General features: G+C 45.8%; 1 protein-coding gene across 2 annotated transcripts in view; it reads left to right on the top strand.

The window, feature by feature from the left end:
* The window catches only part of Nedd9 (neural precursor cell expressed, developmentally down-regulated 9), a 124,481-nt gene that overhangs the window by 87,728 nt on the left and 17,688 nt on the right, over positions 1-19,065 (top strand). For both annotated transcript variants that reach the window (XM_076573223.1, XM_006972804.4), the window contains exon 2: positions 6,051-6,494. In XM_076573223.1, the coding sequence (XP_076429338.1) occupies positions 6,051-6,494 (444 nt within the window). The remainder of the gene's footprint in view (positions 1-6,050; positions 6,495-19,065) is intronic.

Raw genomic sequence — 19,065 nt, 5'->3', positions numbered from 1 at the left:
TGTTTGCTCCCTGAGACCCACAGGGAAGGGAAAGAAAACTATCCTCTGGCTTCCACACCCATGCGTACACATGTACTGCACACCACAGTCACAAGGAAACGGTGATAGAAAACTAGATGGGAAGTGGTCAGATGGATTATGGAACAATAGTTATATGGAAGATGTGTGCTAAGCTGGGAAGAGGTTTGATGAAGTAGAACCAGTTGAGAAATGCCACTTCAGGAGAATGAAATAAACAGCCCAAAACAAAAACCACCACAACAAAAACAAACAAACAAAAAACAGTTATTGCTAACATCCACACCTGGAGGGGAGGCCGCAGTGAGGCAGGATATGGAGTCTGGCAACTGGGTCCAGGTAGTGAAGAATGCGTCAACTTCAGGCTCCCAACTTGGGCAGGTCACTCCATAATGTGTTGATCAAGAGAGTTAAAACAACAGGAAAGGGTGTTCTCATTTGTCAGGCTGGAGATCAAGATGGCCCATTAGTCAGAGAAGTGGGTATGAACTAGAATGCCAAAGTATCTATTCTGTACTGTCGATCTGGGTAGTACCTGATTCCTATGTCATCACCTGGGGGACATTTCACTTAGCAATGAGATAGAAGAGAGGACAAGCGCAGAAGAGAGGTCCTCTGGGAGCATGACTACTTAAGAGATGAAGGGAAATAGTCTATTGATGGAGAAAGAGAGTATGTGGTCCAGAGAAGAGGAAGAACCAGGAAGCAAGGTCTTAGAAGAATAGAAGCCAAATTAAGTGGATTTCTGGAGAGCATGAGGTGGGATTGACAAATGAGGTCCCTTCAGTTGGGATTTATAAACATTGGTATTCAACCTCCATTAGAGTCGCTATTACTGGAGTATAGAGTATAAGCCTAAGCCCTGGCAGCCTTGACAAGCCAGGCTTGGCCACCTGTATTCCCTCCATCAATTAAAGAGCTAAGTCTCAAGAAAAACAATTCCACTCTCACTGCAGAGAACCAGGAATGCAGAGGCCAGAACCCACTTCAATTTAATGGAGAATGGGTATGGATTTTATTTCAGACACTGGGCTCACATTCTAGAAATGGAAAAGGAGTCAGGCAGAATAGTGAGAAGTGGAGAGAGGAGATTTATTCAACATGGCCACACTGGAGAAAAGAACAAGTAAACAGCTCCAGTGAGCCCCCAGCCCATCTTCTAGGACACTGGTATGGAATTTAAATTTCAACAGAGGGCAAGAGGTATACATAACTAAATAGTCTTGGGCCGAGTCCATCACAGCTCCATCATTGCGTGCCTACAGTCTCTTCTGAAAGACGGTCTGGCAGCTTGGCAGAACTGTGTGAAATCTCTACCTGAGAGTCAAGTTCCTCTTGACTGGTACCAAGCTTCAACCTTTCCTTTCCCCCAGTAGGAGATTCCTGGGGAAATTCCAATTGCTTACTTAGGGTCCGGTATCTCAATAGTCTGCTAGCCAAAAGGAGGAGCACAAGTACCACCTTAGAATATCTCCCCTCCTTCCAGAAGCCTGGAAATGGGAGGCCTGGCTTCATACCCCAGTCCTAAGGTCTTCCAGCCAGGTGGCTTTGCAAATCATTAATTTCCTGGACCTCCTTTTTTTCTTAGTTGTCAAGTGGAAAAGCTGAACTCTTAACTCCTTGAAGAGCCCTCTGGCTTTCAAGTTCTGCACCCTGCCCTAACAGCGCTCTCTGCTTTTGTAACTGCCAGTCTCTGGAAATTGGGCATCCAGCGGGGTATGGAATTACCCAGCACTCCTTTCTCTCCTTGATTTGTTTCTGTGTTGACCTTCTCCCCACACCCACCCCCACCTCCCACCTCCCACCCCACCCTACCCCCCAAGTTAAACATCCAAGGGGTTGAGAAAGAGTAGATCTTGACTAGAGAGCTTCTGCCCTCCCTGGTGTGTTCTTAAGATGTTCAGATAAGAGCTGCTGACTTTGGGGCCTCAGGGAATCACACCTTTCCTATAAAGGAGAGCATCCCCCCACTTCTAAAGTAGGAATTAACTCTTTATTGGCCCTCTCATGAGTTGGTATCCTTTGGAGTGAGGACCCTATGTTCTGGCTTTTATCTTTTTTTCTGGACTGTCACCCTCTCACCAAGAAAACACACAGACGTCACGCCTCTTACCCCAAACTTTCGAAATTACTTTTATTTTCTGTATGTAATGGGTATTTGATCTGCATGTACATCTGTGCGCTGCTTGCGTGCCTAGTGCCTCTGGAAACCAAAAGAGGCAATTGGATGCTCTGGAGCTGGAGTTACAGAGGGTTGTGAGCTGTCATGTGGTGCTGGGACTTGAACCCAGGTCTGCTGGGCGAGCAGTCAGTGCTCTTAACCACCGAGGAATTCCTCTAACCGTAGGATTGTTCTTGATTGAAAGCTGAGAAGAGGGAGGTGAATAGGAAGCCTGAAGTCAAGTGCTACCCACAAATAATGTAAAATTCCACAATGGCTTGCTGTGTCTCCAGCAGTGCCACAACCTTTATTCGAATTCACTTATTTCATTCTCATGGCAAACTCACAAGAGCACCCAACCTCCACGTTGTTCTATGAGGACAATATGGCAGGCAAGGAGAAAGCCCGAGTAACACATTTGGGACTGCAAACCCCAAAGAATTGGCTTGTTCCATTAAAATGGGGTGAAGAGAGGGCTACCTTCAGAACTTTCTTGGACAATGGAACGGAGCTCAGCCAGGGAACTCAGGGAACTGACAAGGAAAGTTAAAGTAGCTTCCCAGAGAAGAGGCTCAACCTAGAAGACCCCAGTTCTCTGTCCAGCTATGACAGCCAAGTGTGAGTCTTTTTTTTTTTTTTTTTTTTTGGTTTTTCGAGACAGGGTTTTTCTGTGTAGCTTTGCGCCTTTCCTGGGACTCACTTGGTAGCCCAGGCTGGCCTCGAACTCACAGAGATCCACCTGGCTCTGCCTCCCGAGTGCTGGGATTAAAGGCGTGCGCCACCACTGCCTGGTCCCAAATGTGAGTCTTGAGAAAACACCAAATTTGTGTCCTCATCTTCAAAACAGAACTACAGGCTCACAAGCTCTCTACAGGGGCATGTAACTATTTAAAGAGTTATTTAAGAGAGCTATTTAGGAGAGTGACTAGCTATATATATCAACTATCTCTAGACTGCATAGAGATTAAAGAACTCAGTCTTATTTAGGCGAAGCTGATATCTACCAGGGTGTGTAAATGGGTATCAGCCTGACACTGGGGGCAGGGAGGTCCTTACCCACCAACAACTGGGTCAAGTTCTTTCTGAATCCTGTTATTCAGTGAGAACGCTGGAGAGATGTTATGGACAATGGGGCAGGAGAATTCACCAATTGTGTCCACTTTTGCATGGCTGAGGAGGCTCTGGGGTTATCCTAGGAACATCCCTCAGGCTCATGTGCAGGCATGAGCATGCTGCTTGCCAGGCAGTGGGAAGGTCACGGGTGGAGGGGGGCAGGCAGAATACAAAGCATATGGAGCAGACTCACTCGGGATTTCTCTCTGCCTCTAATCAAGTGTGGCCCGGCGCGCCACTCAGCACCTCGTGGTGTTCCAGGACTTGGAAGAGGCCCAGCCGTGAATACCTCCAGCTGATTGCGGCTGACCGAGCTGCAGCCCTCTGCCTGTCTCCTGTTTTCTCTTTCTCTTCTTTCCCTTCTTTGAAGCCAATACAACTGCACAGCTATCAATCGTCGGCTCCCACGGGGCTGCCCCAAATCTATTACTTCTGATTTCATCGAGGGGCTTCCTTCCTAACCATTCCCAGTTACTGAATGGGCCCAGGAGAACAGGACAGATCAGAGCCACCAGCTCCCTCCAAGCTCTAAAATCATAATCCTGGTGTAATCCTTTCCCTGAGATCTGGAACAAAGGATTAGAATCTTGTCCTCTGTAAACCTTTGACTCTTCTTTACAGTGACAGAACACCCAAAATATGGGAAAAGAGAAACAGAGATCTTAGCATCCTGACACATTCTTTAATGGCTCTAAAAACGAGGCAAGGATGTGGCCAGACTGTATGATCTTCTATATGAGATTTCATTGTCAGAAGGAACCCAGTGCTTCCTGGAATACAGCTGCTCATAAGAAAGACCCTCATCTGAAACAGAAGCTTTGAGTTCCCCTCTAGCTGTCCTCACTGCTTCCTGTGGAGCTCAGAGAACTCATCTCTCCTAGTGATGATATGTGCAGTTCCATCTCTATCCACACTAAAAGAGGATTGGTTAGCCATCTGCACTGATATGTACCTGTAATACCAGCACTTAGGAGCCTGAAGCAGGAGGATTTCTTAAGTCCAGCCTGCCTGCGTAGTATAGCAAGGTGCCATGTTTAAAGAAAAAGAAGATTCAAAAGTAGATGACCAACACAAAATGAAAACATAGTCCATTTTTTTTTTTGGTCTGTGCTTTTTGTTTGGTGGTATGGTTTGTGGGTTTTGTCCTTTTGTTTTTGTTTAGTTTGTTTTTGGGAGGAGAGAGAAAGAGAAAAAGAATATGAAGTTAATTAGGTAGGAAGATGGGAAGGATCTGGGGGGCCTTGAGGGAAGGCAAAATCATGACCAAATATCTTGTATGAAAAAAAATAAAAAGAATTAAATATGTAATGAAAATAAAACAAACTTTATATCACTTGAAAAGTGGAAAACAGTAGAACTGGGCCTCTTCCACACTCCTGAGCAGAGGCAGACCCCTCCCATACACAGCCACTCTACAGAAGAGAACTACATCCAATCCGAGTCCTGTGGTTTCAGGCAGAGTCCAGGAGAAGATGATTAATGCATGTCCGTCTTAAAGAAATGAAAAGCATGGGGCTGAGAGATCAAGTCCACATTTCTGGAGAGGAACACAGGGGCAAGAGTCCAAAGAAAAGCAGCCCCAAAGTCCACAAATATGTTATGGTGTGAAATAAAGTCATACGCAGGCCCCAGCCAACCAGCAGCCTCTTGCTCCACAAATGACTCTCCACCACAGTGACCCTAAGTGCATCCAAACGCTTAAATGACACATGAGAGGGGTCACATTTACTTTTTCCGATGCCTGCAATGGGTTCCCTATGTTCCCCTACTTCTCAGCACTCTGGGAAGGGGCAGGCATGTGGGACTGGCTGCCAGTGTGCTGGGAATCTTCGGAGCCTTTGAAAGCCTTCCAGGAATGTCAGCGCAGACTGCCTGCCCACTCTCTGCTCAATGCCTCCTTGAGTTGTCGGCTGAGGACTGGATGTGCCAGACAGGCCTTCATACAAAGACGGAGAGTGTTCTGGGCCCATGAAAGGAAGGCACAGCCTTTCCGATGGGAATGGCAAGATTTAAGAAGGAGGTGGCTATGTCTCAGAGTAAGGAAGAACCCTCAAAGAGGTATAAGACAGACCAGACCAATGTCTAAATGCATTCCGGGTCCCTCTCCACTGTCAGATCTGGAACGACAGACTACTCTCACCCTGTGTCTCTGCTTGATTACCATAGCACATCTCTATGCTTTTGCTTGTGGGTTCTTCCTGCATCCAAGGGCCTCCTTAATCATAAAAGATATGGGAAGCCCTGCCAAGGCACAATTATGTGTACTTCTATTTACATTTCAATGCCGAATAAAATTTCTGTTTGTAGTATGTGTCATTTAGGATTATCTTTGCCTTATTTTTTTGCCTGGAATATATGAAAACATTGAGAACAGTCCACTGTGGTGCACGAACAGCTTGGAACACTATTCCCCTTCAGCTCGCGTTCAGAAAGTTAGAAAAATGCTTTGCCTGGTGACCCCTCCATAACTCTTTGGCAGTGCTAGGCCAGCTCCTTGGCAAAGCACCCGCCAATGGAGGGAAGATCTCTTCTGGGGTCTTGAGCTTTTCTGAGGAGTCTGTCTGATGTCACTGGTGGCAGACACAGGGTAGCTGTGTCTGTCTTTTGTCTGAAGCATCTGCTTTCCTTCTCGCAGGCTATTGTTCATATTTCTTCTCTTTTTCCAGGAACTGTGCCTGTCCCTAAACACATGGGCTCTATAACTGCTAAAGAGATGGACCGAACATTCTAACACACTTCTCTCGTTTTCTCTTCCTAGAATCTTATGGCAAGGGCCTTATATGACAATGTCCCCGAGTGTGCTGAGGAGCTGGCCTTCCGAAAGGGAGACATCTTAACTGTCATAGAGCAGAACACAGGAGGACTAGAGGGATGGTGGCTGTGTTCCCTACATGGTCGCCAAGGCATCGTCCCAGGCAACCGGGTGAAACTTCTGATTGGTCCAGTGCAAGAGACCTCCAGTCACGAGCAGCCTACTCCTGGACCTATGCATCAGAACTTTGGCCAACAGAAACTCTATCAAGTGCCAAATTCACAGGCAGCATCTCGTGATACTGTCTACCAAGTACCACCCTCCTACCAGAATCAGGGAATTTACCAAGTACCTACTGGCCATGGAACCCCAGAACAAGACGTGTATCAAGTGCCACCATCAGTTCAGAGAAACATTGGGGGCACTAATGGGCCCCATCTAAGCAAAAAGGTAAGTGATTAACTAGAATTTTGTTCCTTCTTTTATGCCATTCATTGCATTTAGAATAAGAGAGGCAATCCCCAAATAATACTTAGAAATTGCCCAAAAGCAAACATACTAAATGATTTACCCCAGATATCATTATTGCATCAAATTTCCATTAATGAGTCAACGACCAAAAAAAAATTTTTTTTTCCAAGATGGAGTCTCACTATGTTCATCCCAGGCTGTCCTTGAACTTGAGAGCCTCTTGCCTTGGATGCCTGAGTACTGGGATTACAGGCATGTGATAACACATCCAGCAAAAAACTTTCTTGAACTACCATGTGCCAAGTACTATTGACAGACAGCCAGTGTAAATGGTATTTCATCCTGGATCAGACTTAAGTATACAACTGTATCTCCTCAGTTGTGTGATGGGTCTGACTGGGATTCTGTGTGGAAATGGTTTGCACTCTTCTCTACCTCTTCCCTGAGTAATGTGGCCCCAGTTGTTACTCAGGCTTACCGACGCAGTGTGGATCCCTTTTCCTGGGGCAAGAGCTAATTCATGAATTAGTCTGGCTGGACAAAAATAAAGTAATTAATTAATCAAAAGTAGAGGAAGTAAAGAGGCTGAAAGTACATCCTGTCTACCAACTCATTCTTTAGATTTTTGGGATTAAAAATTGGTTTATTCCCAAAAGCTGAGGGGCCCCCAGCTGGATCAGGCCCTCTGAATAGGTGAGACAGTTGATTGGCTTGATCAGTTTGGGAGGCAACTAGACAGTGGGACCAAGTCCTATGCTCATTGCATGAGTTGGCTGTTTGAAACCTGGAGCTTATGCAGGGACACTTGGCTCAGTCTGAGAGGAAGGGACTGGACCTGCCTGGACTGAGTCTACCAGGTTGATCGCAGTCCTCGGGGGAGGATTTGCCCTGGAGGAGGTGGGAATGGGGGGTAGGCTGGGGGTAAGGGGAGGGTGTGGGAGGGAGGAGAATAGGGGAACCCGTGGCTGATATGTAGAACTGAATGGTATTGTAAAATAAAATAAAAAAAATGGTTTATTCAAAATACATAGATATTAGTGGACTTAGAATTAATCCATCCTTGTTTCCTTGAAATAATTCTTGTAATAATTTCCAAGGTAGAAGGTGAGTGCTTGGATATTTAGGAAAATGTCATTTAAAACAATAAAAGAAAAATGTGATGTATTCCTCAGATTTTCATCACTATAACTAAATACTTGAGATAGCTAACTTCATAAAGAGAGAACATTTATGTATTAATCTCAGAGTTTTGGTAGTTCTAGGGCCTGCCTTTGACATTAGCTCCGTTGAGGCAAAGACCCTTCCAGCTGTCATCTCATCTCTTCTGGGGGCCACTCCCCCAGTGACCTCAGACCTCCCATCAGCACCCATCTCTCAGAGGTTCAACTGTCTCCCATCCTGGAAACCAAGGCTCTAATAGCAACAGATTCCTGGGGGGGGGGCAGATACTCAGACCATACCCAAGTCACATGGCTAGGGAGCACCACCTGTTAGAGTCTCAACCCAGAACAAGTGAGATGAATAGAAATGCATTCATTAAATAACGAATATTGAACATGTTTTGTGTTTTTGATACTTGTGATAAAGTGGTGAATTAAAGACTAAACAGAGTCTTCACAATGCTTACAATGAGGGAAACAATAAAATACAAGGTCAGATGGGTGTGTGCTGGGAAGAAAATAATGACACTGGACTTACAGGCCAACAGCCAAACCCACAATGATGTTTTTGCGCCCATTAAAAGGGAGGGATTTCCTCTTTCATTTGTCAGAAAGTTCTAGTGGTTCCTTCAGGGTTTGATATTAAGAATAGACTGATTTCATACACTAAGAAAGTATCTCAAGATTACAAGAAGAAGGGTGAACTTAGATACCAGAAAGAGCTTGTAACTCCACAGACACCAAGTGTAGTGAATGCACCAATCTATGTAAGCTAGGTAATACTTGCTTACATGATACTAGCATCTTTTCTCTAAGTACATCTGTTTTTTAAAGATTGGGTATTTTTATTTTATGTATATAAGTGGTTTGATAGCATATTTCTGCACTACACGCATGCCTGGTACCCAGCGAAACCAGAAGAGGGAGTTGGATCCCCTGGAACCGGAGTTAACAACAGTTGTTAGCCGCCATGTAGGTACTTACAACCAGACCTCGAGTCTTCTGCAAGAATGAATGCTCTTAACCAATGAACCGTCTCTCTAGCCCCTGGAACTCCTATTTTTTTAAAGGAGCCAGGGGAAGAAAGACTTACTTTTGGATTCCTTAACAATGAATGCGTTTCCCAGTCACCTATTATACAAAATGTCTGTTCTAACAAAGCACATCTCAAGGGCACATGATTTGAGTTCTGCCTAATAGGAGGAATTCTTTCCTACTTAGCGTCCCCGGGACAGAGATCCTGGCTAAAGGCCATAGACAGAGCCATGTGACCTTCCCAAGCCCTTCTCACTCCAGCGATTTCAGCTCCAAAGGGAACACTAAGCCTGGCCTCCGTCCCCAGAGGGGGAAAGAACAGTTGAAAGGTGTAACTATAAATAAGTAACTCTCTCATTCTTAGTCTCGGGTGCTTGCACCTTAAAAATAGCTCCCCCTCATCTGAGCTGGTTGGAGGCAGACAGAGGAGGCCAGAACAGGAAATGCTTGGCTGAAAGGCAGAGGGGACCAAACTTTCATCACAGTTTATTTTGGCAGGAAGGTGACATGTTTTCCTCTTCAGTCTCAACCTTTTCAGTTCCATGTCTGGGCAGCCTGAAGCTTCAGACTGCTCCCAATTGCCTGTGCTGTGGATGACGGCAGCCTTCTCCTTGGCTCCTCTCCTGGTCTCCACTGATGTCAGGGGCGGAGGCCCTCAGGTGGCTCTGGGTCACTCCACATGCTGTTTTGTTTTGTGACTTCCACACCCCAGAGCCTTCTGTGTTCAGCAAAGGGCCAGCAAGCCCTGCAGCAGGGAAGCAGTTTCTAAGAAGCCCACAAGCCTTTATGCCGTGCAGACCAAGCCAGGTGCTCCGGGCACCTGAAGTGGGAGCTTCCACAGTGGGGATCCGACTGGTGGACTAGGTTAGGAAGGACAGGAGAGACGAGGCTAGCCCTTCCCTGCTGTGCACCAGGGTCCTCTGTAACTTCCCTGTGTGAGTGTGCTCGTGCCTTGGAGACTGCAGGTTCCCTGCTCCCTGAACGGCTGGCTCACACCCACAAGGAACTCATTTTGACTCTTGCTTTTCTTTCCATGCCTCATTCGCTGGTCTCTTCCTTCTCCTTTGTCCTCTCCTTCCCTCCCTTCCTCTCGTTCCCTCTCCCAGTCTCCCTTCCTTTCTCCCTTCCCCACACTCCCTTCTCCCTCTAGTCCACTCTCCTTCCTCCCTTCCTTCCCCACTTTCCCTCCTGATTTCCCTCCTTCCTTCTCTCTCCCTCCTTTTCTTACCCACTTCCTACCTTCCTTATCCCTCCTTTCTTTCATCTTAAATTTTCTTTCCTAATGGAGATGGCTTAGCTGCTAAGACGTCATTGCGACCTTCCAGGCAATAGTAATTGCGTTAAGAATTGGGGCTCCATCTCCCTGGCTGTGGTAACTCCCAGTGGATGGGAATCTTAGTGACGAAAGTTAGACCCCGATCTCAGTGCACAGGAGAGCAGAGGCGGGCTTGGTTGTTAATTATTATTCCTCATTTTAGAAATTTGACTGGCTGGCTAAATAACACACTCATTTTCTCTTCTAATTTTCTGTCTGTAAATGGTGACAAACCAAGGCCTAGGTGTTCCCAGGAGTTCTGGTTGTGGTATTTAAAAGCTGTTCAAGGAAAACGAGGAAGCAGTGGGAACTTGTTCTGAGCTTTTAGGCTTTAGTGAGCAAGACTGACACCCAGAGAGGGAGGGACATCGAGTCAGATGCAGATTCCTAGGCCCACCTCACAGCCCTTCCTTCGGGGAATCTAGGAGGGGAGACCCAGAAACCTACATTTTCTCAAACGCTTTGCAACTCCAGTGGGAGTTGGCCCAGGACTGCGCTCAGAGAAACACTAAGGAGAGACAATGGCGGGCTTGGATGTGTTCCAGTCTGACTATGGTGGGGATTTCCACAGTTCAGAACCCTCCCGCGTCGTTACAGTGTGGGCTTCAGAAGGTTCATCCGCCACTGTGCCCTAATGAATCACTCCAAAAAAGGGCACCGTGAATTCTGCCTTCTGCCTTGCCATTCTGCTCCTCTGGAAACTCCAGCCTCCACCTGCCCCCCTGCACCCCCATGTTAACCGACAGCCAGAATTTGCTACCTAGGGAGTGGGAATGAGAATCAAATTACCGCCCACCCCGCTCGTCCCCCCCACTCCCCACTCCCCACTCCCCATTCCCCACTCCCCACTCCCCTCCCCCACTCCCCGGCCCCTTTGAACCAGGGAGACCAGGAGCTCTGTGGACTTTAGTCTGGCTCCCACTATGGCTCTGTGGCTTTGTGTGCTCAGCAAATTACAGGTGTTCTCTCAGACACTGCTCCTTCATTTGTGAAGTGGGAACAAGCCTGTTCACCACAAAGGCTGCTGGGAAAATTAACTGGAACAGTAGGTGGAAAGCTGCGTGATGCTTACCATCGTGGGAGCTTCCAGATGAGTTCTGTCTCTTGCCTTCCTTTCTCCTTTCTCAAGAGTTTTGTTTGGGTTTGGTTTTTGTTTGTTTTAGACAAAGTCTCAAGTGACCCCAGGCTGGCTTCAAACTCGTTAAGTAGCTGAGAATGACTTTGAACTTCTGATCCTCCCCGATGCAGGGATAACAGGTGTCTGAGCCCAATTTTCAATGATCATGTCGAATGTACGGACCGTGTGTGTTTCTCGGTATGTGCCGAATCTGTATGTACTCTATTCCCAGCAAATGTGCTGAGCCTTTTGAGCATGCGGGTCTCTCCCTGGCTCTGTAAAGATTCTGGAAAGAGTGGTGAAGAATCAAAGTCATCTGGAAGCCTCACACTGGGACACTTGGTTGGTTTCATTGGTCTTCCCTCTGCGTTTTGTGTGCAGGACTGCTTTATTCATCAGGAGTATGGGCAGAGTGCCGGGGGGGGGGGGGGGGGCGTGCAAAAGTTTGAAAGCTGAATTAAAAAAAGAAAACTTTGGGCTGTAGAATATGAAGCTTTATAAGTGCAAAACAGAAATTAATCAACACATAGACAAGCGCTTAGGAGAGCTCATCACGCAAGCCTCATTAATTATATGTGGGACTCCTGACAATTCCATTACATTTGGAAAACAATTGGTAAGCTAGCGCTTTCTCACTCTGCAAAGACTTCTAACTATGTGTTGAGATTGCCAAGAACTCACAGACAGTTCTAAATTAAATGAGTTACTCATAGTCAAATAATTTGAAAAGCTCAATTTAAGAAAAAAAAAGTTTTCAGTCTTTAAAAAGGGGAAATTCTACTTAAAATGTGAGAGTTGGATTCGGGTTGGAAAGCTCAAATGCCCTGAAGTCAAAGGTCTTCAAAGGTCTGAAAACAATCTCACCTTTCTCTTCAGTGGTCATCAAACTACCATGGGCCACACCCATTTCACACTCAGGCTCCATGGGGAAACAATGCTGGTTATTCTTTTCTTTCTTCTTCTTCTTCTTTTTTTTTTTTTTTTTTTTTTTTTTTTTTTTTTTTTTTTTTTTTTTTTTTTGGAGACAGGGTTTCTCTGTGTAGCTTTGAGCCTTTCCTGGAACTCACTCTGTAGCCCAGGCTAGCCTCAAACTCACAGAAATCCGCCTGCCTCTGCCTCCCGAGTGCTGGAATTAATGGTGTGCGCTGCCATTGCCCGATGGTTATTCTTTTCTTAAAACAAATATTTACTTAGCTAAGGTTTTTGTGAACATTTATATATTTATTTTCCGTGTATGTGTGTGAGTGCGATGCACATGTGGAAGTCAGTGAACAGCTCACGGGAGTCGGTTCTCTCCTTCCACCACGTGGGTCCCCGGGATTGAACTCAGGTCACGGGGCTTAACTGCAAGTGCCTTTACCACAGAGCCATCCCACCCGCCCTTGATGATTGCTCTTTCCACTCACCGCTTTAACTGCAACCAGCAGGATTATATATGTTCTGCCTCCTTCTGAAGACTAGCTTGACTCTAGGAAGCCAAGATATGCAACCAAGTCTCAGCACCCAGACCAGCATGACGAATGACTGAGCAAAGTGGGAGCAAGGAACAAACTCTGAAAGTTCAGTTAACCGCAAAACTAACCACCAAAAGGTGACTCTGGGCTTCTTACTCACTCAGTCTCCTACTGTTCACACCTTCCCCAACAGCTCATGACCACGTGGTGTGGCAGAAAGCGCAGTTTCCACCAGAAGACCCTTAGAGGGTACACCACTCATTTTCCATCATCGTAACTGTCCTTGAATAATAAATGTGATACTAAAGCAAATAATGATTGACAGAAATTTGAGCTTTAGGGAAGGGGATATAGCTCTGTAAACAAGCAATTGTCTAGCATGCCTGACCCTAGATTTCATTTAAGCCAGATGTGGTGGCACATGCTTATAATCTCAGTACTCAGGAGGCAGTGGCAATCATGTCAGGAGTTCAAGGCAGTCCTTGGCCACATTTTGAGTTAAAGATCAGTCTGAACTCCATGAGACCCTATCTCAAAAAATAAAATAAAATAGAAAAACATTACATTGGGCTTCTTATCTGAGGCCTAGTATAGACAGCAAGACTAGTGTTGTAGAATATTCTTTTAAGGTGTGTTACTTTTGTTTATGTTGCATTTATTTAAGTCTGTGAAGCTGTGTTACTGTGCCTGTCTAAAACACCTGATGGTCTAATAACTGAACGGCCAATAGCAAGGCAGGAGAAAGGATAGGTGGAGCTGGCTAGCAGAGCGAATATATAGAAAGAGAAATCTGGGAAGAGACGATTGAGGACTCAGAGAAGGAGGAGGACTCCAGGGGCCAGCCCAGCTACACAGCAAGCCATGGAGTAAGAGTAAGATTTACAGAAGTAAGAGAACAGGAAAAGCCCAGAGGCAAAAGGTAGATGGAATAAGTTAAGTTAAGAAAAGCTGGCAAGAAACTAAGCCAAGCTAAGTCTGGACAGTCATAATTAAGAATAAACCTCTGTGTGTGATTTATTTGGGAGCTGGTGGTGCCCCCCCAAAAAACAGCCAACAACCCACCCCCCCCCAAAAAAAAACCCAACAGCAGACTAATAAACTCTTTCATAGTCTTCTGGAGGGAAAACTTAGACTTTGTATTCTCTCAGAGCAGCCTCTGTGGGTGCCATGATGTCTAGGATACCTCCCCTCTTGTCCTGTGTTTTCAAACTGCTCACACCTTAAAGCTCATCTCCAGCCTAAAGCTTTCTCCTGGAAACCCAACATTCTCTTCCCATAAGACATGCACACCTCACTGATACGGTGGAGCTCATGGGCCCGTTGGAAATGGGATGAGCTGCCCTCACAGTCTAGGCTGGGGCAAGCACTATTTTGTGGTGGCCACTTAAAAAACTCAAGGATTGTGGAGATTCACCAAGCCCCATGGCATCATCTCTAAGTCGGGCAATTCCAAACTAGGGTTCAGACAAATGCTGCCAGGAAATGACTCAAAGGCTTTAGGCAGGTCTTCCAGGCTGGTTCCTGAAAAGTAATATAAGATCCTGAAACGCATTAGTTATGGAGTCTATGCCTTCTTAGACACTGAATCATCACCACACACACACACACACACACACACACACACACACACTCACACACACACACACACTCATGACTGTTGGCTTAGGAACCAAAGACTTCCCTTGTTGTCATTTAGGCATTTCGAAATGAGTTGCCATAACAACCTCAGATACCAGTCATCTAAATGCTATATATATTAAGCAATAGTATCTGTCTACTAACAAGTAAAAAATAGATTTAGAGGAAATTAAAGTTTTCGGTGTTGACAAACCCTGACTTTTCACCTCCCTTTCCTTTGTTCCCTGTTGTTCTGTCTGTCTGTCTGTCTGTCTGTCTGTCTGTCTGTCTCTGCCTCTCTGTTCCCTCCCCTCTCTCTCTTTCTAAACTCTCACACACAGCTAAAAAGTTCATTCCAGGGCAGAGGATACCCCCAGGTATTTCTCATATAAAGTCAGAAAAGTAAAATTTTGTTCCAGAAGTGTACATGTCTATATAAAGACAAATCTAATAAATATTCCTAAGTGTTTATTTAGTTTGTGAAACTGTCCAGAGCACTGAAATGTTTCTCCCCTGAAAAATCAAGGTGCATTTTACACCCAGCCTTGAAGGTCACCAAGCAGGGAAGGGTGGGACTTGTTGAGCTCACCCTGAACTGAAAGGCTGTGTTCCCAGACGGTCACCCACGCCAAGGGAATGAGCAAACCCTGACACCTCCTTCACTGAACAAAGGTCCTTTTTGTTTGCTCAATGCTGAAGTCTTCAGATTCAGCATCAACACTCTGTCCTAAAGCTCGTAGATAATACGTATTTCTGAGGGTGTATTCGTAACTTCTTACACACCCGCACCAAGTCAACAGAGGCTAACCCTCCCTTTCCTCAGATTGCATGCTAACTAAGCAACTGCTTATCTGAGTGAGTAAGATGTTGCCTGCCACAGGAGGCCTCACTGAGTGGATAATGCTCTCCGAGGGAGGGAGGGTGGGCAGGAAAACTGCTTCTTTTATTATTGAATGATAAAACCTGGATGGCCTTATTTGAATACATCTTTAAGAAACAAAAGAAAAGCAAAAACCGACTCGTCAGAGTTCATTGCACAAAATGCCAGGCTAGAAAATGTCAGAGGTCAAAGCACTCTGTTCTAAGTATTCATACCTGAACCATTGTGTCAGGGTAACAGCCCGCAGAATTGCCCAATCTTTCTGACACTGCAAAATGTCAGTACCATCTACAAATGTCTTGGGCGACACTCATAGCTGTCCTGGGATACATGCAGCTAACCGATTGCAGTTTGCGCCTGGCTAATATTAGAAATATGCCCAGCTGAATGAGGTGCAGGTGGTTCACGCACAGGGCAGTAACTTCCTCAGCAGTCTCTGTTAATTTCTGGAGACACCTAAGAGGTCTTCAAAAGAACCTCAGGGAACATCAGGGTCTGAAACATGGTGCTGTTAAGTTTCCCCATCTTATTCTGCAATGTGGCTTCGAATCTGAAGTATAGAGATGACCGTCGTTACCTCCGAACCTCTGCTCCATTTTGAAGGGCATTTTATCTTCTGTATCATCTAACCCCCCTGGCGGCTTATGACATGCTTACTACAGCTTTCCTTCCCCTCAACAGAGAAAAGGGCTGAGGTCTGAGAAGTCAATCTGCTGGAGTTCACTCACTGCCCTTCCCAAGAGGCAGAACTGATTTGAGCTCATGTCTGGCTGACTCCGATGTTAATGGTTTCTACATCCAGGTGAATAGGTGGTATTGCCAGGCCTAAAACAAGAGGGCGCACTTACTTCATTAGCAGTTCCAGCCCACCGGAACCCTGGGTGCTGAGACCCTGTGTTAGCCAGTAAGAATTAACGTTGCTACAGAAGGCTTGCCCCGCCCATCCACATAGGAGCCAAAGAGCTGAGAGAGGAGAACCGCAGATGTCCCAGCCACCCAGCTGCCTGTCCAAAGCACCCAGCTGGGAGATGCCAGATCTGCAGTACCACCGAGAATATGGCCATGTGGACATCTCAAATGACAGCCTTGCTCCAAATGGATAAGGTCATGTAATCAAATGGAGCTGTCTCCCAGACTGGATTAGCTGTAGAAGGGGAACCCCCAAAGCATAAGATACCTAATTTTCAAGTTGTGTCTCTTGAATATGGAAGCCACTTTCTTTGAGAGCATTTCCTTCCATGTTTCTAGAAACTGTGTGCTGTGTGTCACTAATAAAGGCGATGGGACACTGAGGAAAAGATTGGAGGCACCAACTGAAGTACCCACTTACTCCTCGCTTCCCTAGCTGAGTGACCACCTGAACTCTAGTTCCCTTGACTGTGAAATGGCCACTGAAACAGAATTCTCTCTAGTGGTCTTTGACAAAATTTTCTGATCTAGATATCCTTATTGGGCTTTTTTCCCCCAGAATCACTTGAAAGAGTTTATTAAATGACCTGTCCTCAAAAATCATTTTAAAAAATTCAACTTGACCCGTAAACATTGACAGTTTGTTCCTCCCCTTCTTTAGGATCCATCCCACCTTCCCATCATCCACAGCCTCTGAGCACATTAGATGAACTTCTAGAAGTTGCCAAGGGCAAGTGGAGACTCAGGGGTACAAGGGCTGAACTGTCCTCACCAGTGAAAATCAGCTTTTACCAGACACAGGTCTTACACACAAGGAAACGTCCAGGACGTTCGTCACTTGGAGAACTGCCCTCCATGCTTTATTATAAGGCAGGGAAGTGCTTCCTCCTCATACTTGCTATTTCCTACCATCTTTCCCGAAATAAGCCTCATGGTCTAGGCAAAGAAATAGACCTGGTGCCTCTCAGCGTGGCAGCCATCTTCAGAACTTGCACCAAATTCTGCCATATGTGCTATTTGTCCCGCCAGCCATCACATCCTTCCTCCCGCTGAGCCATGAGAGGTCTCCTACTCAAGGAGAAACAATACCCACAGGCATTTGGGTCCCAGACTTCTCCTCCATCACCTCCCGCCCATGGTCCAACAGGGCAGTCTAGAGCATCTAAATCTAGATGTAATGCATATGGTTCTGTTGAATTTATTCAGATATAAAAAGAGCCCAAATGCCTATTCCTTTATGGTTTCATGCAAAAGAACATTTCAGTCAATTGAAAAGGTTATAAAAATTGACTTTCAATACCTAATTGTCTCAAACTGTACTCAGCTTTGTCCCATAAAAGACCTTGGTCACTTGGGGAACCCAGACGTCATTTCCCACCATGGTTTGATGTCCAGGGCTTCTCGCTGCTCTTTGGTACTTGGTCAGTCATAACTAAATATTGCTTTAGTGCTCACTCTATACAAAGAGCTGCCTGGCAGCAGCCGGGGAGACATGCTGGTGGCTTTAACAATCAGGCTCTGTTCCCAGTGAGTGCTTTGCCACACAAAGCTGTGTCAAATGCCAGTGACCCGAGAGCGCTGCTCCACTTCGGAGCCTTCCCTTCGCCTTTCACTCAAGTGGAGAGAGAGGCTGCCTGTGATTGAGATGACTTGCAAGGAGTTTAGTTCCAGCATAAAATCAAATCTCAAACGTCCTTAAAGGAAAGTAAGTCACGTCCCCAAAACAGAGAGGGAAAAGTGAAGAGAAGTGAGCAGTAGGGTGGGCTGAGCCTGCGTGGGGCTCGGGAGGGCGTGCTCTTAAGGTCAGACTGAGGTTTCATTGTGTTGTTGCTATGCAAGTAAACAAATGAACTCATTGCTGCACCCAAGCTGGGCAGAGAGAATTTACAGAGAATTAATAAATCCAGGGTGGACCATGTGTGGCTTTTCCTCTCCTCATAGAAGCGTAAGACGTAATCTTGGACTTCAAACAGGCAGCCCACTGTAGCACTCGGTTGCTGAAAACTGAGCCCCAGTCCTAGTGGGCAGGCAATGGTGGGGGTGACATTTCTTTTCCTAGGGTTTCCTTGAAAAAGGAAGAGGGTAAATTGCTCATTTGAGACAAAGGGTTATTATAAAACCTAATCAAGGCTGTGGTGTCTCTGTTACTGCATTTTTTTTATTTCATTTGAGTGAAATAGTTCCTATCTAATAAGCAGTTTTAGAAATTAACATAGTCTTGTTAATGCATGAAACCCAAAGAGAGGTAGTATAAATAAATCGGGGGGGGGGGTGCGGCAGACAGCAGCGTAATTATAGTTCCCTCTCTTGCCAAGACAAAGCAATGGATGCTAGTCATGTGACACACTTGTTCATTAGAGCATCTCAGGGATTGTTGATGGCCAGGCTGTATGTGGGTCTGTCGTTGCAGTGCCTCATCAGCACCCGCTGTGCTTTCTGAGTGGCAAATTTCCTCAGTTGCCTGATTCTGGTGAAGGCCTTAGGGCAGAACACCAGAGCCTGGTTATTCACCTTCCTGCTCTGCTCCATCCTGGTCAGTAGTTTCGGCAATATCTAGTGTGTGTGTGTGTGTGTGTGTGTGTGTGTGTGTGTGTGTGTGTGTGTGTGAGAGAGAGAGAGAGAGAGAGAGAGAGAGAGAGAGAGAGAGAGAGAGAGAGAGAGAGGAGAGGGAGAACACGCACACGTGTGCACTTGTATATGTGTAGACATCAGAGTACAGTTTGCAGGAGTTGATTCTCTCCTTCTAGCATTTGAGTCACAGGGACTGACCTCAGGTCGTCAGGTTTAGCAGCAAGCCCCTTTACTTACGGAACCATCTCACCTGCCCATATCTTAGTAGTAGGGGCAAAGGATTACACAGTGTGTGCCATTCCTAAAGCTGGTTTGCAAAAAATGACAGGACACAAAATTAGCTGCAAAATCAGATGTTACAAGTTGTAACTATTGTGATTTCCTATACACCGTGATACTCTTAAAAGAAAATGCTTCCAGGTGGAATTCTTTCTTATTGTTTGAATTTTTCTTAAAATTATATTGTGTGATTTTATAAAGATATTTTTGTCA

The sequence above is a fragment of the Peromyscus maniculatus genome, chromosome 5 (genome assembly GCF_049852395.1).
Source record: "Peromyscus maniculatus bairdii isolate BWxNUB_F1_BW_parent chromosome 5, HU_Pman_BW_mat_3.1, whole genome shotgun sequence".
Classification (NCBI taxonomy): Eukaryota; Metazoa; Chordata; class Mammalia; order Rodentia; family Cricetidae; genus Peromyscus; species Peromyscus maniculatus.
Note: the sequence above shows the minus strand (reverse complement) of the source record. Positions and strands in the feature narration are given on the sequence as shown.